At 58.5% G+C, this 18,958-nt stretch overlaps 2 protein-coding genes across 2 annotated transcripts; both read left to right on the top strand.

Annotated features, from left to right (window-relative positions):
- The first annotated feature begins 1,902 nt into the window (after positions 1–1,902).
- LOC114503885 (CMRF35-like molecule 6) lies at positions 1,903–6,524 on the top strand. The gene is made up of 4 exons (XM_036009071.1): positions 1,903–2,286; positions 2,862–3,285; positions 5,029–5,226; positions 6,290–6,524. Exons 1-4 carry the CDS (start codon positions 1,995–1,997, stop codon positions 6,432–6,434), a joined length of 1,059 nt encoding a protein of 352 aa, XP_035864964.1. The 5' UTR covers positions 1,903–1,994; the 3' UTR covers positions 6,435–6,524.
- An 8,422-nt stretch (positions 6,525–14,946) lies between these two features.
- Positions 14,947–16,195, top strand: LOC114503884 (CMRF35-like molecule 6). Its single transcript, XM_028521469.2, has 2 exons — positions 14,947–15,208; positions 15,758–16,195. Exons 1-2 carry the CDS (start codon positions 15,148–15,150, stop codon positions 16,189–16,191), a joined length of 495 nt encoding a protein of 164 aa, XP_028377270.2. The 5' UTR covers positions 14,947–15,147; the 3' UTR covers positions 16,192–16,195.
- The last annotated feature ends 2,763 nt before the right edge of the window (positions 16,196–18,958 follow it).

Raw genomic sequence — 18,958 nt, 5'->3', positions numbered from 1 at the left:
CAGGGACAAATGCCACTGTGACATAAGCTGTGGCAGGAAAAGAAACTGCTCTCTGTAACACTTGCAAGTTTTTTCGGGACAAAAGCTGAGTAAAAGTTATTTTTAGATAAGGAGCCGGCTAGCAGAAGTTGCTAAGTAACGATATCTCAAGGTCACTAACCTTGCCCCTGCTTCTGAATGCTTGCTTTCAGCAGCTGGTTGCCCCTCCCTTTCTGCCTGTGTAACTGGCATATAAAAAGGACCCCTAACCCAGCCTTTTCATTCGGCTCAGGATTTGGGAATTGACTCCCTTGAGCCCCGAACGAGTAATCAAGTTTGTGCTTTGTTATCTCCCGAGTGTGGGAGGATTTTCCACAACAAAGCTACATCCTAGTGTGGGGGGGGGGGGGCAGAGGAAGCACCCAAAGGGAACTTGCAGTCGTGTTTGGTGGGCTGTGGGGGAAATAAACAGGGGTCACGGACAAGCAGAGTGACCCCTGGAAGGGTGAGCAGGGAAGCCTTTCTAAGGAGGGGACATCCGAGTGGGACCCGAAGGACAGGGAGGCACAAGTGGGGAGACAAGTGGGAAGGGACACAGGGACAGTGAAGAGCAGGCGCCCAGGCCCAGGGAGGGACGGCATTTGAGGGCGGGGGAGTGAGACCCCAGCCAGGCCCAGCGAGGACGAGTGGCCTCAGGGGAAGGAGTAAGGATGTGCGGCAAGGAGTGATGCTGACCGCCCTTGACCTCTGCTGACCCTTGCTGGCGAGGAGGGAAGAGAGGGAAAGGGCACCGGGGGCACCAGGAGAAGCGGGACGTCACCACACGTGCAGAGGGCAGGGGACGCCTGCACGTCAGGGGAAAAGGAGGGGGAAGGGCGGCTCGGGGAGAGTTCGTGTGAGGACTGATGGGACATGGGGACAGGAGGACCCCGTGGTCCAGGTTTGGGGGGGCGGTCGCCTGTGGGCTGTGAGTGAGTGTGGAGAGAGTTTTCAGGGGGAAGTGGATAGACCTGGGCAGTGCAGCACGGGGCTGAGAACCAGCGTGACCAGGGGAGACATTACACTAGGCCGTGCACCTTGCCCTGCCTCCCCGCCCTTTCCACGGCAGATCGGTCCCACAGCCGCCGTGTCATGAGCACAAGGAGCTACTGCCCCCTCTGCCCTCCCCTGCTGTGGGGAAAGGCCTGTCTCCTGCCATGGTTTCCAGCGCTGAGGGACCTTAAGTGACCTGCACCCCAGGGCACCCTGACCCGGGCCCATCTGATGAGACAGGCACGGGAACAAATGACCCCAAGGGTGTGGGCCACAGGGCTGGGTTAGGACAGACCTGCCTCCCCGCCCCCTGGGAAGGGCCGTCCCGTCTCTGCCCCTCAGAGAGGCCCCTGTGAGCCCTGCAGGGCCACCAGCAGCCCGGGCCTTGGGCAGACACGCCTCTCTGTGCCGTCGGGTGCAGAGGCAGGGCTCAGTCTCCGCTTTGCAGGGCCCCCACGTTCCAGGGAGCCTCACACCTCCGAGCCTTCCGTGCCCACCCTGGGCCTCTGTCCGGCTGGGGTCTCATGGTGGAGTCGGCTTCCGGAGGGAGGGCGCGTCACAGAGTGCCGGCTGCTCCACACCTGTGTCTGCAGAACAGGGAGACACAGGAGGGGAGACACGGCCTTGGATGGGACCCCAGGAGCCAGGGGGGACCTTTTAGGGGCATCTGAGGTCGTCATGCCGACCTGTGTGGGGAGAAGAGTGGGGTTCCCCTGGGATCTGTGGTCTCCTGGGTGTCTGGAGCCACCTGCTGAGGGGTCATGACACCTCTGTGTCACTGCCAAGGTCAGAGAGGATGCAAAGGTCTGGCCTTCTTCCGCAGGACTGTCACCCTGACCACAAGGAAGTGACATATCACAGAGGGTGGGGACACCTGGCCAAGGAGGAAACGTCCCAGATGGCTCTGCCGTGTGGAGCTCCATGTGGCTGAGGGAGGGGCAGCTGTGTGCTCCGAGGAGGGGCTGCACCTCCCTGCGGGTCACATGCCCTGGTCCATCATCGGGGTCCAGGAAGGCCGAGGGCCCCGAGGGCCTGTGCAGCTTCCCTTCCTGCCCCCGAGAGCTCCAGCAACGTACTTGACCAGTGCTGGGCAAGGAAGCAGAGAGGCCAGAAAAGCAGAAGCGGACACGGGACAATCGAGCCCTCTGTGGGAGGCTGGACCTGGTCCACACAGAGGGCTTGGTGCAGCCGCAGGTGGTGTCTGTGCTGGAGAAATGACCCCGAGGGTCTGGGCCGCATGGCTGCCCTCTGCTGTGTTTCTCCTCCAGGCCCCAGGTGAGCGGGGCTGGGCCCTGGCGGGGAGCTGGGCCCAGGGTGGGGGAGAGGAAGGACCCCGTGGGGTGGGTGGGAAGGAGCACAGCAGGAAGGGAGGAGGGCAGGGGAGGGAGGGCAGGGGAGGCAGAGCAGGGGAAGCCAAGAAGCTTCCAGGAGCAGCCAGCACCTGTCTCAGCGGCGACCCAAGGATTCAGGGTGTAAAGCAGGCAAGTCTCTTCCGCTGTGCTGGACAGAGTGGCACTGATGGGAGAGGGTCTGTGATTGTCACCCTAACTGTCATAATGGGGATGTGGCCTTGGTACATCATATACACACTCACACACACCTATGCATACACACCTATGCACACACTCAGTTTTTATTCATTGCGGCCCTTCTTGTCCCCAAGGACACCCTGTCCCTGTGTCCCCTCTGGGAAGAAGGAGCTACTTCCCCCTCACCCCCCTGCCTGGTGGGAGGAACGGCCTGTGCCCTGCCATGGACCCAGCCCTGAGAGCCCTTGAGGGGCCTGCACCCCAGGGCACCCCGACCTGGGCCCATCTGCTGAGGAGTGGGGACCGGGCTGTGTCTTCCAGGCTGTTTGGCCCTGAGCGGCCCCCGCTACGTGAAGGGCACTGTGGGGGGATCCCTGAGCGTGCAGTGTCGGTACGAGGAGGAGTTCAGAAGGAATGAGAAATACTGGTGTGCAAGCCCATGCTCGTCACTGAGGAGGAACAAGATCGTGGAGACCACTGGGTCAGAGAGAGAAGTGAGGAGGGGCCGCGTGTCCATCAGGGACCACCCAGCAAACCTCACCTTCACCGTGACCATGGAGAGACTCACAGAGGCTGATGGAGGCACATACAGGTGTGGGATCGACTTATCATGGCGCCAAGGATTTGTGGACGACACGTTCGAGGTTGTGGTGACTGTGTCCCCAGGTGAGCCATACGCCCCTCCCCTTGTCACAGGGCCAGGCTGCCTGACCTGTACCTGGTCACCCTGTCGGTCAGCACAGACGTGGCACTGAAGAGCAGGGTGAGCTGGGGGGTGCGGGGACGGTGATCAGGACACAGTGTGTGTGTGCTGTGTGTCAGCACACAGGTGCACCCACACAAACACACCTCTGGCTGTTCCAGACCCCTGTGAGCGCCACGCCCTGACACAGGGTCCAGCCTGGGTCTGTCCTGGGTGGGGCCGGGTGAGTAAGGCCAGTTTCCGAGTACATGCTGCCCTCTGGTCCTCATGAGAGCTGTGTCCACTCTGAAGGGGACCCCGTGTCTCTCCCTGCTCTTCTCTTGGTCGTCCCTGTGGGGACGGCTCGGCTGGGACATGTCCTCCTCCCACCACAGGCCGTCCTGGACCTGGTCCGAGACAGGACGTCACCATGGGTGGCCCTGGGCGTCAGGCTCACAGCCGTGGTCCTGGGTGGCTGCAGCGGCCATGAGAGGGGCTCAGGAGAAGCCCCCTCCCGGGCTCCTCTGCAGGGCTCCTGGGGTGTTTGGGGGACCACCTTGCCCCTTTAGGCTGACCCTGCCTCTCCCCCTCTTTATCCAAGTCCTTGTGCCCCCCAGAGGGAGCCCGGAGACACCCTGCCAGTACCTCCCTCAGGCAAAGGAGAGGAAAGAGCGTGGAGTGGGCTCTCCCGTGTTACGCCCCTGAACTTGCTCCCGTGTTCTCCCAGCAACTCCCCTTGCCAGATGGCTGCGCCTGTCTCCCAGGGAAGACCCCCTGTCCCAGCCCCCAGATCTTCCCCTTGTGCTGTTCACGTGGTCCCGGCTCCGCCCACTTCCTTCTTGGGGTCCCGATTCTCATGCTCACGTTCTCACCCAGGAGGCTCCTCAGCGCCCCTCGTGAGTTCCTATTTTAGAGAGAGGAACCGAGACCCCACTGAGACCTCCGGGTGTGTCAGGGGAGGGGTTTGTCCCGCGGCCTCCAGGGCAGGCCCCATTCTGTGGAGCCCACTCGCCGTGTCTGTCTAGATCTTTCTTTCTGCTCGTGTCCTGTTCCAGAGAGGACGGCCCTGTGGCAGCCCGTGGGGGCCGTAAGCCTGGCCCACAGGGTTGGGGACTGATGGACATTCTGGGTGCACCGCTACAACAAAACGCTACGGACCATTCTGGTAGCTCACCGACCACACAGGTGTGCGGCTCACCGTCCCGGAGGCAGGAAGCCCGAGCTCAGGGGCCTGCGCGTGGGCGAGGGTCCTGCTCCGGGCTGCAGTCTGCTGCACCCGCACGTGGGGGAGGGTCCTCCCTTATTAGGAAGCTAATCCCGATGATGAGGGTTCTGGCCACCTCCCAGTGACCTCCTAATCCCACCCCACTGGGCACTGGGTTCCCCATGGAAGGGTCTGGGGCACACAAACATTCAGACCATGGCCTGTCCTGAGGGACTGTGGGGCCCTGTCCTTCAGGGCTGACCCCCCTGCGCGTCCCTGTTGCCTGCGGGTTTCATCAAGCCATCAGCTCTGCCTGCGGGCCCTGGCCACCCTCGGTTCTGGTCAGTCGCTACTGAGTAAATGCCAGCCCGTCCCCTGCAGGGTGGACGAGGAGGAGCCAGGAGCGGTTGTGGTGTGACAGATGCCCACATCCTCTGTTGAGCAGGCGACTCTGCATCTGACCGTGCCACCGGGCCACAGGGCCCCTGGAGAGGGCCGGGCAAGGGTCCAGGGGCAGGTCTGGCCTGGCTGTGGCCACAAGGGGGTGGTGGACACAGCACATCCAGCCAGAGGGCCTGAGGGGCCTGGACTGGTTGACACAGAGCCACACAGCTGGAAGAGTGGGAGGCCAGGGGTGGGAGTGGGGTGGCAACACAGGGCCTGACAAGTGCTTCCCCCTCAGCCCCCACAACCACACAGAAGGTCTTCGCCAGCACCCTGGGCCCACCCTCCTCCCTGCTAGACACCACCCTGCTCAGTACGACGTGGCCAGAGACGCCCGAGCCCCGCCAGCACCCCCGGTGAGCACACCTGCCTCCTGGGATCTGGACACCTGGGGGATTCTCCTCTAGACGGGGGTGGGGTGGGGGGGGGGGCTGGGGAGGGTGGTTTTATTTCCTTTCCTGGCCCCTCTTTCACTCATCGGCCTCACACCCAACTCTGAAGCTCCTACTGCGTGCCGGGCCCTCCTCTCAGCTTTGGGGCGCAGCGTGAGCCTCCCCAATGACGTGGCTCCCTGACAGACGCTGTGTTCTAAGGGGAGGAACCAGCAAGGGGCAAGCCCACCCCAGGCTACTGTCATGTGCCCGCTCACAGCGGAGCCTTGGCGGAACAAAGGGGCTGGGAGACCCAAGGCACTGTTCACTATGGGGAGGCCTCACTGATCAGCGGCCCTCTGATGGGCCCAGCAGGGTGTGTGTGGGGGGCTGGGCACTCAGGTGTCTGTAGAAGCAGGGCTCCAGGCAGAGGGAGGAGCCAGAGCGAGACCCTCTGGGACCCCGGCCCAGGCCCGGGCAGGGAGTGGGAGCCCCGGGGCCGGGTCACAGTGGTGTCCCGTTGAAGTACACAGGCCCCTGAGGGTGGGGGAGCCGAGCGGGGTCATCCCCTCCTTCTGTCAGTGGCCACTCAACCTGCATCAGTGCTAACGGTTTGGAGCCACGGGCCAGGCGCTGATTACTTGCTGTGAGGGAACTAGAACGGTCTCTACCCTGCGGGTGGTGCGGGCTGCAGGGGAGAGCATATCCAACCACCATGCACGTTGTTGATTCCTCACTGCAGGTGGGGCGACCTGCACACGAGGAGGGCTGAGGACACCCCCTTCTCCTGGGCCCCAGGCCCATCTGAACCCCCGGGTCTTTCGGCAGCCTTTCCCTGAGTCCTCGGCCCCCATCCTCAAGGGCAACCATTAGCCAGAGAGGCGGAGGGCAGTGGTCCTTCAAGTGGGGCTGCCCCGTCGTCCGTGATTGATCTTTATAGGGACCATTGTGGTTTCAGGACCGGGGCTGAGGGACGGGGGGAGAGTGGAGGGCACCCGGGCCGTCCCCTGAAGAGGTGGCTCACTGGGTGTCCCTGTGTCCCCCGCAGGTCCCTGCTCAGCAGCGTCCACTTCCTGCTCCTGCTCTTCCTGAAGCTGCCGCTGTTCCTGAGCATGCTGGGGGCCGTGCTCTGGGTGAGCCGGCCTCAGCGGGGCTCTGGGAGGGGCGGGCCGCCCCGTTCTGAGAACCAGTAGCTCCTGCTGCCATCGATGCTCCAGCCAAGGACACAGCCCCTGATGGGAATGACCTTGTCTAAGGTGACTAATAAATCCAGTGTCACTGTCCATGTTTCTGTCCAAATATTCTGTAAACGTACTAGAAAGACTTTTCTTGCAATGTACCACACAAAAATATACCTAATAATGCACACTCATGAGGCCAGGTGACAGTGCACACTCATGAAGCCAAGTGACAGTGCACACTCATGAGGCCAGGTGAGAGTGCACACTCATGGAGCCAGGTGACAGTGCACACTCATGAGGCCAGGTGAGAGTGCACACTCATGGAGCCAGGTGACAGTGCACACTCATGAGGGCAGGTGACAGTGCACACTCATGAGGCTAGGTGACCGTGCACACTCATGGAGACAGGTGACCGTGCACACTCATGGAGCCGTGCCCTCCAACCCGTGCATGCCCCCTGCAGCGTCACTAATAAACATCATCGACAGTTCCGTAGCCCTGACCTCTCCGCCGGGGGAGCCGACCCTGAACTTCGCATCCATTCCCTCCTGGTTTTCCTCACAGTTTTGCCCCGTATGTTCATACGTATCTCCAGAGTACACACGTGTTTTTAATAGTTCCTGCGATTACTTGGTTTTTATGTTTTCAGCTTCAAGTAAATATAATCGGCATATAGCACTGTGTAGGTTTAAAGTGTACAGTGTTTTCATTTGCTACACTTATTTGTTTTAAATGCAGAGTGAGCCCTGGCTGGTGTGGCTCAGTGGATTGAGCAACGGACTATGGACCAGAAAGTCACTGGTTCAGTTCCCCATCAGGGCACGTGCCTGGGTTGCGGGCCAGGTCCCCAGAGAGGGAACCACACACATGTTTCTCTCCCTTTTTCCTTCCCTTCCCCTCTCTCTAAAAATAAATAAATAAAATCTTTAAAGTGGGGGAAAAAGCAATAACTATTGGGCAATCAGTTGGTCAAGTTTAAGGTGGTCCTCCACTGTTACGTGGCTGGACTCATCTGAGTTTGTCAAGCATCAGATTAGCGAATTAAGTAGGTATTTAAAAATATACTCAGAATTTGTTTTCAGAGGGTGCAGTAAGACATGCAAATGTGGAAATGACTGTCACAAAAGAAGAAGTCTTTACTCATCGATCCCACTCACTCCACGGGCCACAGAGGCAGCCCCGGCAGCCCCGGGGTCAGGCAGGAGGCAGAGGGAGAGAGAGCAACTGAGGGAGGGGGACTTTCTTGTGGTTTCTGTGGGAAGGGAGGGGTGGAGCAAGGTAAAGAAACCACCAGGTTCAGGCCTGAAGAGTTTGAGTAAGTCTGGCAGGTCCTGGGCGGTGGGAGTGGCCCCTTGTCCTTAGATTCAGCCTTGGGATGATTTAGTGCAGGGTCACACTGTCCCAGGCCCTAGAGTCTGATGAACATAGATCAGCGGGGGCAAGATTGGGGGCTGTTAGTTTGCAGAAGGCAGGCTTGCAGGCAATTCTGACTACCTTGAGGAATTAGCTAACCAGGGAGGGGCAGCTCCTCCCTGGGTGCACAAGGCCCCAAGATGTTAAAGCATCAAAAAGTATAAACTTAAAAAACACACAGGATTCATGGAGATCACTAGTAGAGTAATAGTTCATAGTAGTGTGTAGTAATAATGAATGGACATTAATTGGTGGGGATGGAAGGGTGCTCACACACCTGCCTCCCGAGACCTTGCAGGGGGCACTGGTCTCTGCCACCACACTCAGGGTCCGTCATGGCTTGTAGCTCACTGCCTGCATGGGGAGGAGCACAGTTTCAGAACTTTGCTACCAGGATAGCTTTTACACCCTAGGGTATCAGGCCAATGTGAGGGTTCTGTCGGCTCTTAAGAACATCAGTCCTGGCCCTGGCTGGTGTGGCTCAGTGGATTGAGTGCGGGCTACAAACCAAAGGGTTGCAGGTTCAATTCCCAGTCAGGGCACATGCCTTGGTTGCGGGCCAGGTCCCCAGTAGGGGGGGTGTGAGAGACAACCACACACTGATGTTTCCCTCTCTTTCTCCTTCCCTTCTGTCTCTAAAAATAAATATCAGTCCTGATCGTGCCATCGTGAGTCTGGGACGTGGCCACAGGCAAAGTCCATGGAGTTGGAAGCTTGGGTAGAGAGGCAGTTTCCCTGGTTGGGACCCTTCCCCCATGCCCAAGCCACGTGTCCATCAGCAGGATTGCTGCTGGGGGAGCTCTGGCCCAGGCCCTGACCATGGGGACCTGGGCCAAGGGGGACCTTCTCAGTTCCCTAGCCAGGTCCCCTAAAGTTACCTAAAGGTTCAGCCTTGCACCAGCCCCAGAACCAGGAGACGAAGCCCAGGAAGTCCTCTCTGGACAGAACAAGATCGGTGTCCCAGCTGAAGCTGGTCAGGCAGGAAGGGGTGACTTCCTCCCTCCTCTGCCCGTCATTCTGTTCAGGCCCAAATGGATGGGGGATGCCCACCTACATCCAGGATGGCGACTACTTTACTGAGTCTGCTGATTCAAAGGCTAATGTCACCTGCATAGACACACTCACCTAGACACACCCCCAAATAAGGCTGAATCTGGGCGCCAGGGCTGACAAAATTTACCCGTCACAACACAGACTCAGACGTGAAGTCAAATTCCCTAATTGCTGTTGCTTGTGCTCTGTTCGGCTGCTGGGCCTTCCAGCCCATGGGCACAGCCAGGGGCTGGCAGAAGCGGTGTTCAGTTCAGAAAGTGTGTTCAGAAAAGGACGGTACCCTGAGGAAGTGAGAGAGCAGGGAGAGAGTGGCGAGTGGGAGGAGTTACCAAGTGCTGACTCCCTGTGAACTTCTCAGTTCGGGTTCCCATGGTACCAGCTGCCTAACAAACCCTCTCTTCTGCTTCCTGTGTCTGAAGATTGTGTTTTATTGGCTACTCCTTCGCCTGCAGAGTCACGGTGGGTGGGGCGGAAGGACACTTGGGCAGTTGTCTGCGAGAGGATTCCGTGTTCAGATGCTGATGTCATCACTTATAACATGCTTCTGGTCAGTTTGTTTACTCTCTGATCTGTTGGCAAGGTAGTTGAAAGGAATATATATATATATATTTTTTTTTCTTTGCTATGTGAAAAAAGACCCATAAAGGATAAGAGAGGTATAATTTCCTGCAGGGTTTTTAAATCCTTTCATTGAAGTATAACATGTGTGAACTCTTGGGGGGGAAAACAGGACACCTACTAAGAGGGGTTCCCAGTGGCTAACAGGTCTCATTAAAAAAAAAAATAAAAGAGATTATAACTTTTGGCCAAGATGGGGACGTAGGTAGACACTCCGTGCCTCCTTGCACAACCAAAAGAAAGACAACAACAATTTAAAAACAAAAAACAACCAGAACTGACAGATAATTGAACTGTATGGAAGTCCAACAACCAAGGAGTTAAAGAAGAAACACTCACCTGGACCGGATGGAGTCGGGCAGCTGGGCAGAGAGGACTCACTGCAAGACAGCAGCTGGGGGACCCAGTGAGTAGGTGGGTTCAGGACCCGGCGGTCCCACATTTGCATGCAAATGAACCAGGAGGAAAAACTGGGGAGTGGGAGAGACCATGCGACCCAGGGCCCCAGCACAGGGAAATAAAGCCTAAAACCATGATTGAAAACACTGGTGGGGGTTGAGGTGCTGGGAGAGACTCCCAGCTTCATAGGAGAGTTCGTTGGAGATACCCAGTAGGTCCTAGAATGAACATGAGCCCACCCAATGGGAATCAGCACCAGAAGGACCCACTTTGCTTGTGGGAAGTGGAGGAAGTGACTGAAAACAGGCAGAGAATGGAGCAAGCGCCACTGTTCCCTCTGGGACCCTCCCCCACATATAGCATCACAACAAAGCCACATGGGTTACCGGGCCCTGGTGAACACCTAAGGTTCCGCCCCTCACTACGTCATAACAGGTGCGCTGAGACAAAAAAAAAGGGCCCAAACGTAAGAACAGATCAAAGCCCCAGAGAAAATACACCTAAGCAATGAAGACATAGCCAACCTATCATATGCACAGTTCAAAACACTGGTAATCAAGATGTTCACAAATTGGTTGAATTTGGTCACAAATAGAGGAAAGAATGAAGGCTATGCTAAGTGAAATAAAGGATAATGCACAGGGAACCAACAGTAATGGGAAGGAGCCCAGGACTCAAATCAACCTTGTGGACAAGAAGAAAGAAACATCCAACCAGAAAGAATGAAGAAACAAGAATTCAAAAAAGGAGGAGAGGTTTAAGAGCCTCCAGGACATCTTGAAACATTCCAACATCTGAATTATAGGGGCACCAAAAGGAGAAGAGGAAGAGCAACAAGTGGAAAACTTATTTGAAAAAACAATGGAGGAGAACTTTCCCAATCTGGCAAAGGAAATAGACTTCCAGGAAGTCCAGGAAGCTCCGAGTGTCCCTAAGAAGTTGGACCCAAGGAGGAACACACCAAGGCACATCATAATTATATTACCTAAGATTAAAATTAAGGAGAGAATTGTAGAAGAAGCAAAAGAAAAGGAGACAGTTACTTACAAAGGAGTTCCCATAAGATTGTCAACTGATTTCTCAAAAGAGACATTCCAGGCAAGAAGGGGCTGAAAAGAAATATTCCAAGTCATGAAAGGTAAGGACCTATATCCAAGATTGCTCTATCCAGCCAAGCTTTCATTTAGAATGGAAGGGCAGATAAAGTGCTTCCCAGATAAGGTCAAGTTAAAGGAGTTCATCCTCACCAAGCCCTTATTCTATGAAATGTTACAGGGATTTATCTAAGGAAAAGAAGGTAAAAACATGAACAGCAAACTCATAACCATTAATAACCACACGTAAAAGAAAAACAAAGCAAATTAAGCTAACAACTACAGCAGGAACAGAGCTACAGAAATGGAGATCACATGGAGGGTAACAACAGGGGAGTTGGAGGAGGGGGGGAAGGCACAGAGAAGAAGTAGCATAGGCGGTAGGTAGAAAATAGACAGGGGGAGGGCAAGAATAGTATAGGAAATGTAGAAGCCAAAGAAATTTTATATATGTCCCATGGGCATGAGATAAAGGGGGGAATGTGGGTGGGAGGGGAGTGAAGGCAGGGAAATGGGACAACTATAATAGCATAATCAATAAATTATATTTAAAAAACCCCAAAGAACACAGGGCCTAGAAGCCGTGTCTACACAGGGCTCCTCACTCAAATTGCCCCTCGGGGAGGAGCCGGAACCGACCTGCCTACCTCTGCACTGCGCTGTGGCCAACTGAGCCAGCCTTTATACAGGTTCCCTGGAATCCTAATTCGACCAGTAGGATTGAGGCTTCCCCATCTAATCAGAGCTGTGCAGCTATGACCAGTCAGAGCAGCTCTATTCTAACCAATCAGGACAGTGCCTTTTGGACCAATCACACTTCAAGGATTGACAGCCCTCATTTTTCATGAGGACGGACCAATCAGGGACCAGGAGCGGGGACTTGCAGCCCTGTGAGCCAGCCTCTGGAGGGTACCTGCCCCTTCCACACTAGAAGGGGGACTAGGTTTCCCTGGTGGAGCGGAGCTGACCAGTGCAGTGCAAGGCAGACTGGCAAGGGGAGAGCTGTCTAGCCCGAGGAGGGCCTGGCCTCAGGGCTGCCTGTTCCCACGGGTGTTCTCCATGCGGCTGTATCACAGTTCAGCTGTTTTGCACTGAATAAACTTTCTTTCCTCATGGTCCCCAAATTGGGGATTCTTATTGGCATTGAATTGGTGCCAATGACCACCATTCACACATAAAACAAAGTTATACAAATCATGAACATACAACTCACTGAGATTTTGGAAAGTGGCTCTTCCTGTGTAGCCACCACCCAGATCAGATGGCTGCACCCTCGTGTGGGTCCCCTCAGCACCGTATCAGGGTGGGCCTGAGGATCCTGGACGTGGCAGGAGCAATGGTGTGTGGGTTCCTGGGACAGGTCATAAAATAGGCTGTGCCTGCTCTCTCCTGGATCTTTCTCTCTGGGAGGAGCTAGTTGTGATGTCATGAAGTCACTGAATCAGCTCTATTTTCCCTACTACCTAGGAGGGATGGAGGGAGGGACAGGGAGACCCAACCACACTGGCCAGGGCGCCCCATGGGCTCTCCTGAACAAGGACGTGAGGTTCCTGTCAGCAGCCTTGGAGGGCACTGTGTTGGGAAGAGGCCCTGAAGCTCCAGTCCGGCCTTTGGGGGAGGGCACTCCTGGCCAATGCCCCGACTACATCTCTGTGAGACGAATGCCCTAAGCCAGAACGACCCAGGTAAGTACTCAGGTGTTTGTCTCTCAGGAAGGCTGACATGAAAAATGTTTTCAGCCACTAAGTTTTGGGGGGTTTGTTTACCCAGGTAGATATTAGCAAATGTAGGGAGGCCACACTTGCCTAGGGCCAGTCCCGACAGCCAAGTCAGTCACTAAAGCCAGACTTAGCAAACATGTCTCATCAGCCAAGCATCTGTCACACCCTGAAGTCAGGCGCTGGGTCATTCATTCAGGGACAAATGCCACTGCGACATAGCTGTGGCAGGAAAAGAAACCGCTTTCTGTAACACTTGCACGTTTTTTCGGGAAAAAAGCTGAGTAAAAGTTATTTTTAGGTAAGAAGCCGGCTAGCAGAAGTTGCTAAGTAACGATATCTCAAGGTCACTAACCTTGCCCCTGCTACTGAATGCTTGTTTTCAGCAGCTGGTTGCCTCTCCCTTTCTGCCTGAGTAACTGGTATATAAAAAGGACCCCTAACCCAGCCTTTTCATTTGGCTCAGGATTTGGGAATTGACTCCCTTGAGCCTCGAGCACGTAGTAAAGTTTGTGCTTTGTTATCTCCCGAGTGTGGGTGGATTTTCCACAACAAAGCTACGTCCTAGTGAGGGAATGGGGAGGAAGCACCCAAAGGAAACTTTCAGCCGTGCTTGGTGGGCTGTGGGGGAAATAAACAGGGGTCACTGACAAGCAGAGCGACCCCTGGAAGGGTGAGCAGGGAAGCCTTTCTAAGGAGGAGACATCCGAGTGGGACCTGAAGGACAGGGAGGGACAAGTGGGGAGACAAGTGGGAAGGGACGCAGGGACAGTGAAGAGCAGGTGCCCAGGCCCGGGGAGGGACGGCACTTTGGGGGCGGGGGAGTGAGACCCCAGCCAGGTCCGCTCGGGCCGTGGAGGCCCAGCGAGGAGAGTGGGCCTCAGGGGAAGGACTAAGGACGTGCGGCATGGAATGGTGTTGACTGCCCTTGACCTCTGCTGACCCTTGCTGACGAGGAGGGAAGAGAGGGAAAGGGCACCGGGGGCCCCAGGAGAAGCGGGACGTCACCACATGTGCAGAGGGCAGGGGACACCTGCACGTCAGGGGAAGAGGGGGAAGGGCGGCTCGGGGAGAGTTTGTGTGAGGACTGATGGGGCGTGGGAACAGGAGGACCCCGTGGTCCGAGGTCGGGGGGCGGCTGCCCATCCAGGGGCTGACAGTGAGTGTGGAGAGAGTTTTCAGGGGGAAGTGGATAGACCTGGGCGGTGCAGCACGGGGCTGAGAACCAGCGTGACCAGGGGAGACATTACACTAGGCCGTGCACCTTGCCCTGCATCCCCGCCCTTTCCACGGCAGATCGGTCCCACAGCCACGGTGTCATGAGCACAAGGAGCTACTGCCCCCTCTCCCCTCACCTGCTGTGGGGAAAGGCCTGTCTCCTGTCATGGCCTCCAGCCCTGAGGGACCTTAAGGGACCTGCACCCCAGGACACCCTGACCCGGGCCCATCTGTTGAGACAGACACCGGAACAAATGACCCCGAGGGTCTGGGCCACAGGCTGGGTTAGGACAGACTTGCCTCCCCGCCCCCTGGGAAGGGCCATCCCGTCTCTGCCCCTGGGAGAGGCCCCTGTGAGCCCCGCAGGGCCACCAGCAGCCGGGGCCTCGGGCAGACACGCCTCTCGATGCTGTTGGGTGCAGAGGCAGGGCTCAGTCTCCGCTTTGCAGGGCCCCCACGTTCCAGGAGGAGCCTCACACCTCCGAGCGCTCCGTGCCCACCACGGGCCTCTGTCCAGCCGGGGTCTCACGGTGGAGTCGGCTTCCAGGGGGAGGGCGCGTCACAGAGTGCCGGCCGCTCCACACCTGTGTCTGCAGAACAGGGAATCACAGGAGGGAGACACGGCCTTGGGTGGAACCCCAGGGGCCAGGGAGAACTTTTGGTGGCATCTGAGGTCGTCATGCCAACCTGTGTGGGGAGAAGAGTGGGGTTCCCCGAGGTCCGAGCTCTCCTGGGTGTCTGGAGCCACCTGCTGGGGGTTGTGCCACCTCTGTGTCACCGACAAGGCCAGAGGGATGCAAAGGTCTGGCTTTCCTCTGCAGGAATGTCACCCTGACCACAAGGAAGTGACACACCACAGAGGGTGGGAACACCAGGCCAAGGAGGAAACGTCCCAGATGGCTCTGCCGTGTGGAGCTCCATGTGGCCGAGGGAGGGGCAGCTGTGTGCTCGGAGGAGGGGCTGCACCTCCCTGGGGGTCACGGGTCTGGTCCGTCATTGGGGTCAAGGAAGGCCGAGGGTCCCGAGGGCCTGTGCAGCTTCCCTTCCTGCCCCCGACCAGCTCCAGCGCCGCACTCCACCGGGGCTGGGCAAGGAAGCAGACAGGCCAGAAAAGCAGAAGTGGGCACGGGACAATCGAGCCCTCTGTGGGAGGCGGGACCTGGTCCACACGGAGGGCTTGGTGCGGCCATAGGTTGTGTCTTTGCTGGAGAAATGACCCCGAGGGTCTGGGCCACATGGCTGCTGTCTGCTGTGTTCCTCCTCCAGGCGCCAGGTGAGCTGGGCTGGGCCCGGGCGGGGAGCTGGGCCCAGGGTGGGGGAGAGGAAGGACCCCGTGGGGTGGGTGGGGAGGAGCACGGCAGGAAGGGAGGAGGGCAGGGCAGGCAGGTCAGGTGAGGCCGAGAAGCTTCCAGGAGCGGCCAGCACCTGCCTCAGCGGCGACCCAAGGATTCAGTGCGTAAAGCAGGCAAGACTTGTCCGCTGTGCTGAACAGAGTGGCACTGATGGGAGAGGGTCTGTGAATGTCACCCAGTCATAATCTGATGGGGCCTTTGTACATCCCACACACACACACACACACACACACTCCTGTGCACACACTCAGTTTTTACCCATCGTGGCCCTTCTTGTCTCCAAGGACACCCTGACCCTGTGTCCGCTCTGGGAGGAGGGAGCTACTTCCCCCTCACCCCTTGCCTGGTGGGAGGGACGGCCTGTCTCCTGCCATGGACACAGCCCTGAGAGCCCTTGAGGGACCTGCACCCCAGGTTACCCCAACCTGGGCTCATCTGGTGAGGAGTGGGGACCGGGCTGTGTCTCCCAGGCTGTCTGGCCCTGAGCGGCCCCCACACCGTGAGTGGCACTGCGGGGGGATCCCTGAGCGTGCAGTGTTGGTACGAGGAGCAGTTCAGAGGGAATAAGAAATACTGGTGTGAAGACCCATGTCTGCGTTTGCTGAAGAAGAAGATCGTGGAGACCACGGGGTCAGAGAGAGAAGTGAGGAGGGGCCGCGTGTCCATCAGGGACCATCCAGCAAACCTCACCTTCACTGTGACCTTGGAGAACCTCACAGAGGCTGATGGAGGCACATACTGGTGTGGGATTGATGTATCATTGAACCGAAGATTTCTGGACCCCACCTTCAAGGTTGTGGTGTCTGTGTCCCCAGGTGAGCCGCACGCCCCTCCCCTTGTCCCAGGGCCAGGCTGCCTGACCTGCGCCTGGTCACCCTGTTGTTCAGGGCAGACGTGGCACTGAAGACCAGGGTGAGCTGAGGTGGGGAGGACGGTGATCAGGACACAGTGTGTGTTACGTGGACAGTCGCAAACACGCCTCTGGCTGTTCCAGACCCCCCCGAGCACCACGCCCTGACACAGTCTCCGGCGGGGGTCTGTCCTGGTTGGGGCCGGGTGAGAACGGCCCGACTCCGGGGACATGCTGCCCTCTGGTCCTCAGGAGAGTTATATCCACTCTGAAGGGGACCCCGTGTCTCTCCCTGCTCTTCTCTTGGTCGTCCCTGTGGGGACGGCTCGGCTGGGACACGTCCTCCTCCCACCACAGGCCGCCCTGGACCTGGTCCGAGACAGAACATCACCGTGGGCGGCCCTGGGCATCAGCCTCACGGCCCTGGTCCTGGGCGTCTGCAGCGGCCATGAGAGGGGCTTGGGAGAAGCCCCCCTAGGATCCCCTGCAGGGCTCCTGGGGTGTTTGGGGGACCACCCTGCCCCTTTAGGCTGACCCTCCCTCTCCCCCTCTTTCTCTGAGACCTTGTGCCCCCCCCCCCAGAGGGAGCCCAGAGACACCCCGACAGTACCTCGCTCAGACAAAGCAGAGGAAAGAGGGTGGAGCGGGCTCTCCCGTGTTCTCCCAGCAACTCCCCTTGCCAGATGGCTGCGCCTGTCTCCCAGGGAAGACCCCCTGTCCCAGCCCACAGATCTTCCCTTTGTGCTGTTCACGTGGTCCCCGGCTCCGCCCACTTCCTTCTTGGGGTTCCCACTTTCTCATTCTCACGTTCTCACCCGGGAGGCTCCTCAGCGCCCCTCGTGAGTTCCTATTTTAGAGAGAGGAACCGAGACCCCACTGAGACCTCCAGGTGTGTCAGGGGAGGGGTTTGTCCCGCGGCCTCCAGGGCAGGCCCCGTACTGTGGAGGCCACTCACCGTGTCTGTCTAGATCTTTCTTTCTCCTCGTGTCCTCTGCCAGAGAGGATGGCCCCGTGGCGGCCCGTGGGGGCCGTACGCCCGGCCCACAGGGTTGGGGACTGATGGACATTCTGGGCGCACCGCTACAACAAAACGCTACAGACCATTCTGGTAGCTCACCGACCACACAGGTGTGCGGCTCACCGTCCCGGAGGCGGGAAGCCCGAGCTCAGGGGCCTGCGCATGGGCGGGGCCCTGCTCCGGGCTGCCTTCTGCTGCACCCGCATGTGGGGGAGGGTCCTCCCTTATTAGGAAGCCAATCCCGATGATGAGGGTTCTGGCCACCTCCCAGTGACCTCCTAATCCACCCCACTGGGCACCCGGTTCCCCATGGAAGGATCTGGGGCACACAAACATTCAGACTGGGGCCTGTCCTGAGGGACTGTGGTGCCCGTCCTTCAGGGCTGACCCCCTGCGTGTCCCTGTTGCCTGCGGGTCTCATCAAGCCGTCAGCTCTGCCTGCGGCCCCTGGCCACCCTCTGCTCTGGCCAGTCGCTACTGAGTAAATGCCAGCCCGTCCCCTGCAGGGTGGACGAGGAGGAGCCAGGAGCGGTTGGGGTGTGACAGATGCTCACATCCTCTGTTGAGAAGGCAACTCTGCATCTGAAGGTGCCACCGGGCCACAGGGCCCCTGGAGAGGGCCCGGGAGGGGTCCAGGGGCAGGTCTGACCTGGCTGTGGCCCAAAGGGGGTGGTGGACACAGCACATCTGTCCAGACGGCCTGAGGGGCCTGGACTGGTTGAGTCAGAGCCACACACCTGGAAGAGTGGGAGGCCGGGGGTGGGGGTTGGGGGGCAACACAGGGCCTGACAGGTGCTTCCCCCTCAGCACCCACAACCACACGGAAGGTCTTTGCCAGCACCCTGGGCCCGCCCTCCTCCCCGCCAGCCACCACCCTGCTCAGTACGACGTGGCCAGAGACGCCCGAGCCCCGCCAGCACCCCCGGTGAGTGCACCTGCCTCCTGGGATCTGGACACCTGGGGGATTCTCCTCTAGACGGGGGTAGGGGAGCGGCTGGGGAGGGTGGTTTTATTTCCTTTCCTGGCCCCTCTTTCATTCATCGACCTCACACCCAACTCTGAGGCTCCTACTGCGTGCCGGGCCCTCCTCTCAGCTTTGGGGCGCAGCGTGAGCCTCCCCAATGACGTGGCTCCCTGACAGACGTTGTGTTCTAAGGGGCAGAACCAGCAAGGGGCAAGCCCACCCCCAGGCTGCTGTCATGTGCCCGCTCACAGCGGAGCCTTGGCGGAACAAAGGGGCTGGGAGACCCAAGGCCGCTGTTCACTATGGGGAGGCCTCACTGATGAGCAGCCCTCTGATGGGCCCAGCAGGGTGTGTGTGTGGGGGGGCACTCAGGTGTCTGCAGAAGCAGGGCTCCAGGCAGAGGGAGGAGCCAGAGCGAGACCCTCTGGGACCCCGGCCCAGGCCCGGGCAGGGAGTGGGAGCCCCGGGGCTGGGTCACAGTGGTGTCCCGTTGAAGAACGCAGGCCCCTGAGGGTGGGGGAGCCGAGCAGGGTCATCCCCTCCTTCCATCAGCGGCCACTCAACCTGCATCAGTGCTAACGGTTTGGAGCTGCGGGCCAGGCGCTGATTACTTGCTGTGAGGGAACTAGAACGGTCTCTGCCCTGCGGGTGCTGCGGGGTGCAGGGGAGAACACATCCATCCACCATCCACGTTGTTGATTCCTCACCCCAGGTGGGGCGACCTGTGCATGTGGAGGGCTGAGGACACCCCCTTCTCCTGGGCCCCAGGCCCATCTGAACCCCCGGGTCTTTCGGCAGCCTTTCCCCGTGTCCACGCTCCCAAACCTCTAGGGCAACCG

The sequence above is a fragment of the Phyllostomus discolor genome, chromosome 8 (genome assembly GCF_004126475.2).
Source record: "Phyllostomus discolor isolate MPI-MPIP mPhyDis1 chromosome 8, mPhyDis1.pri.v3, whole genome shotgun sequence".
Classification (NCBI taxonomy): Eukaryota; Metazoa; Chordata; class Mammalia; order Chiroptera; family Phyllostomidae; genus Phyllostomus; species Phyllostomus discolor.
Note: the sequence above shows the minus strand (reverse complement) of the source record. Positions and strands in the feature narration are given on the sequence as shown.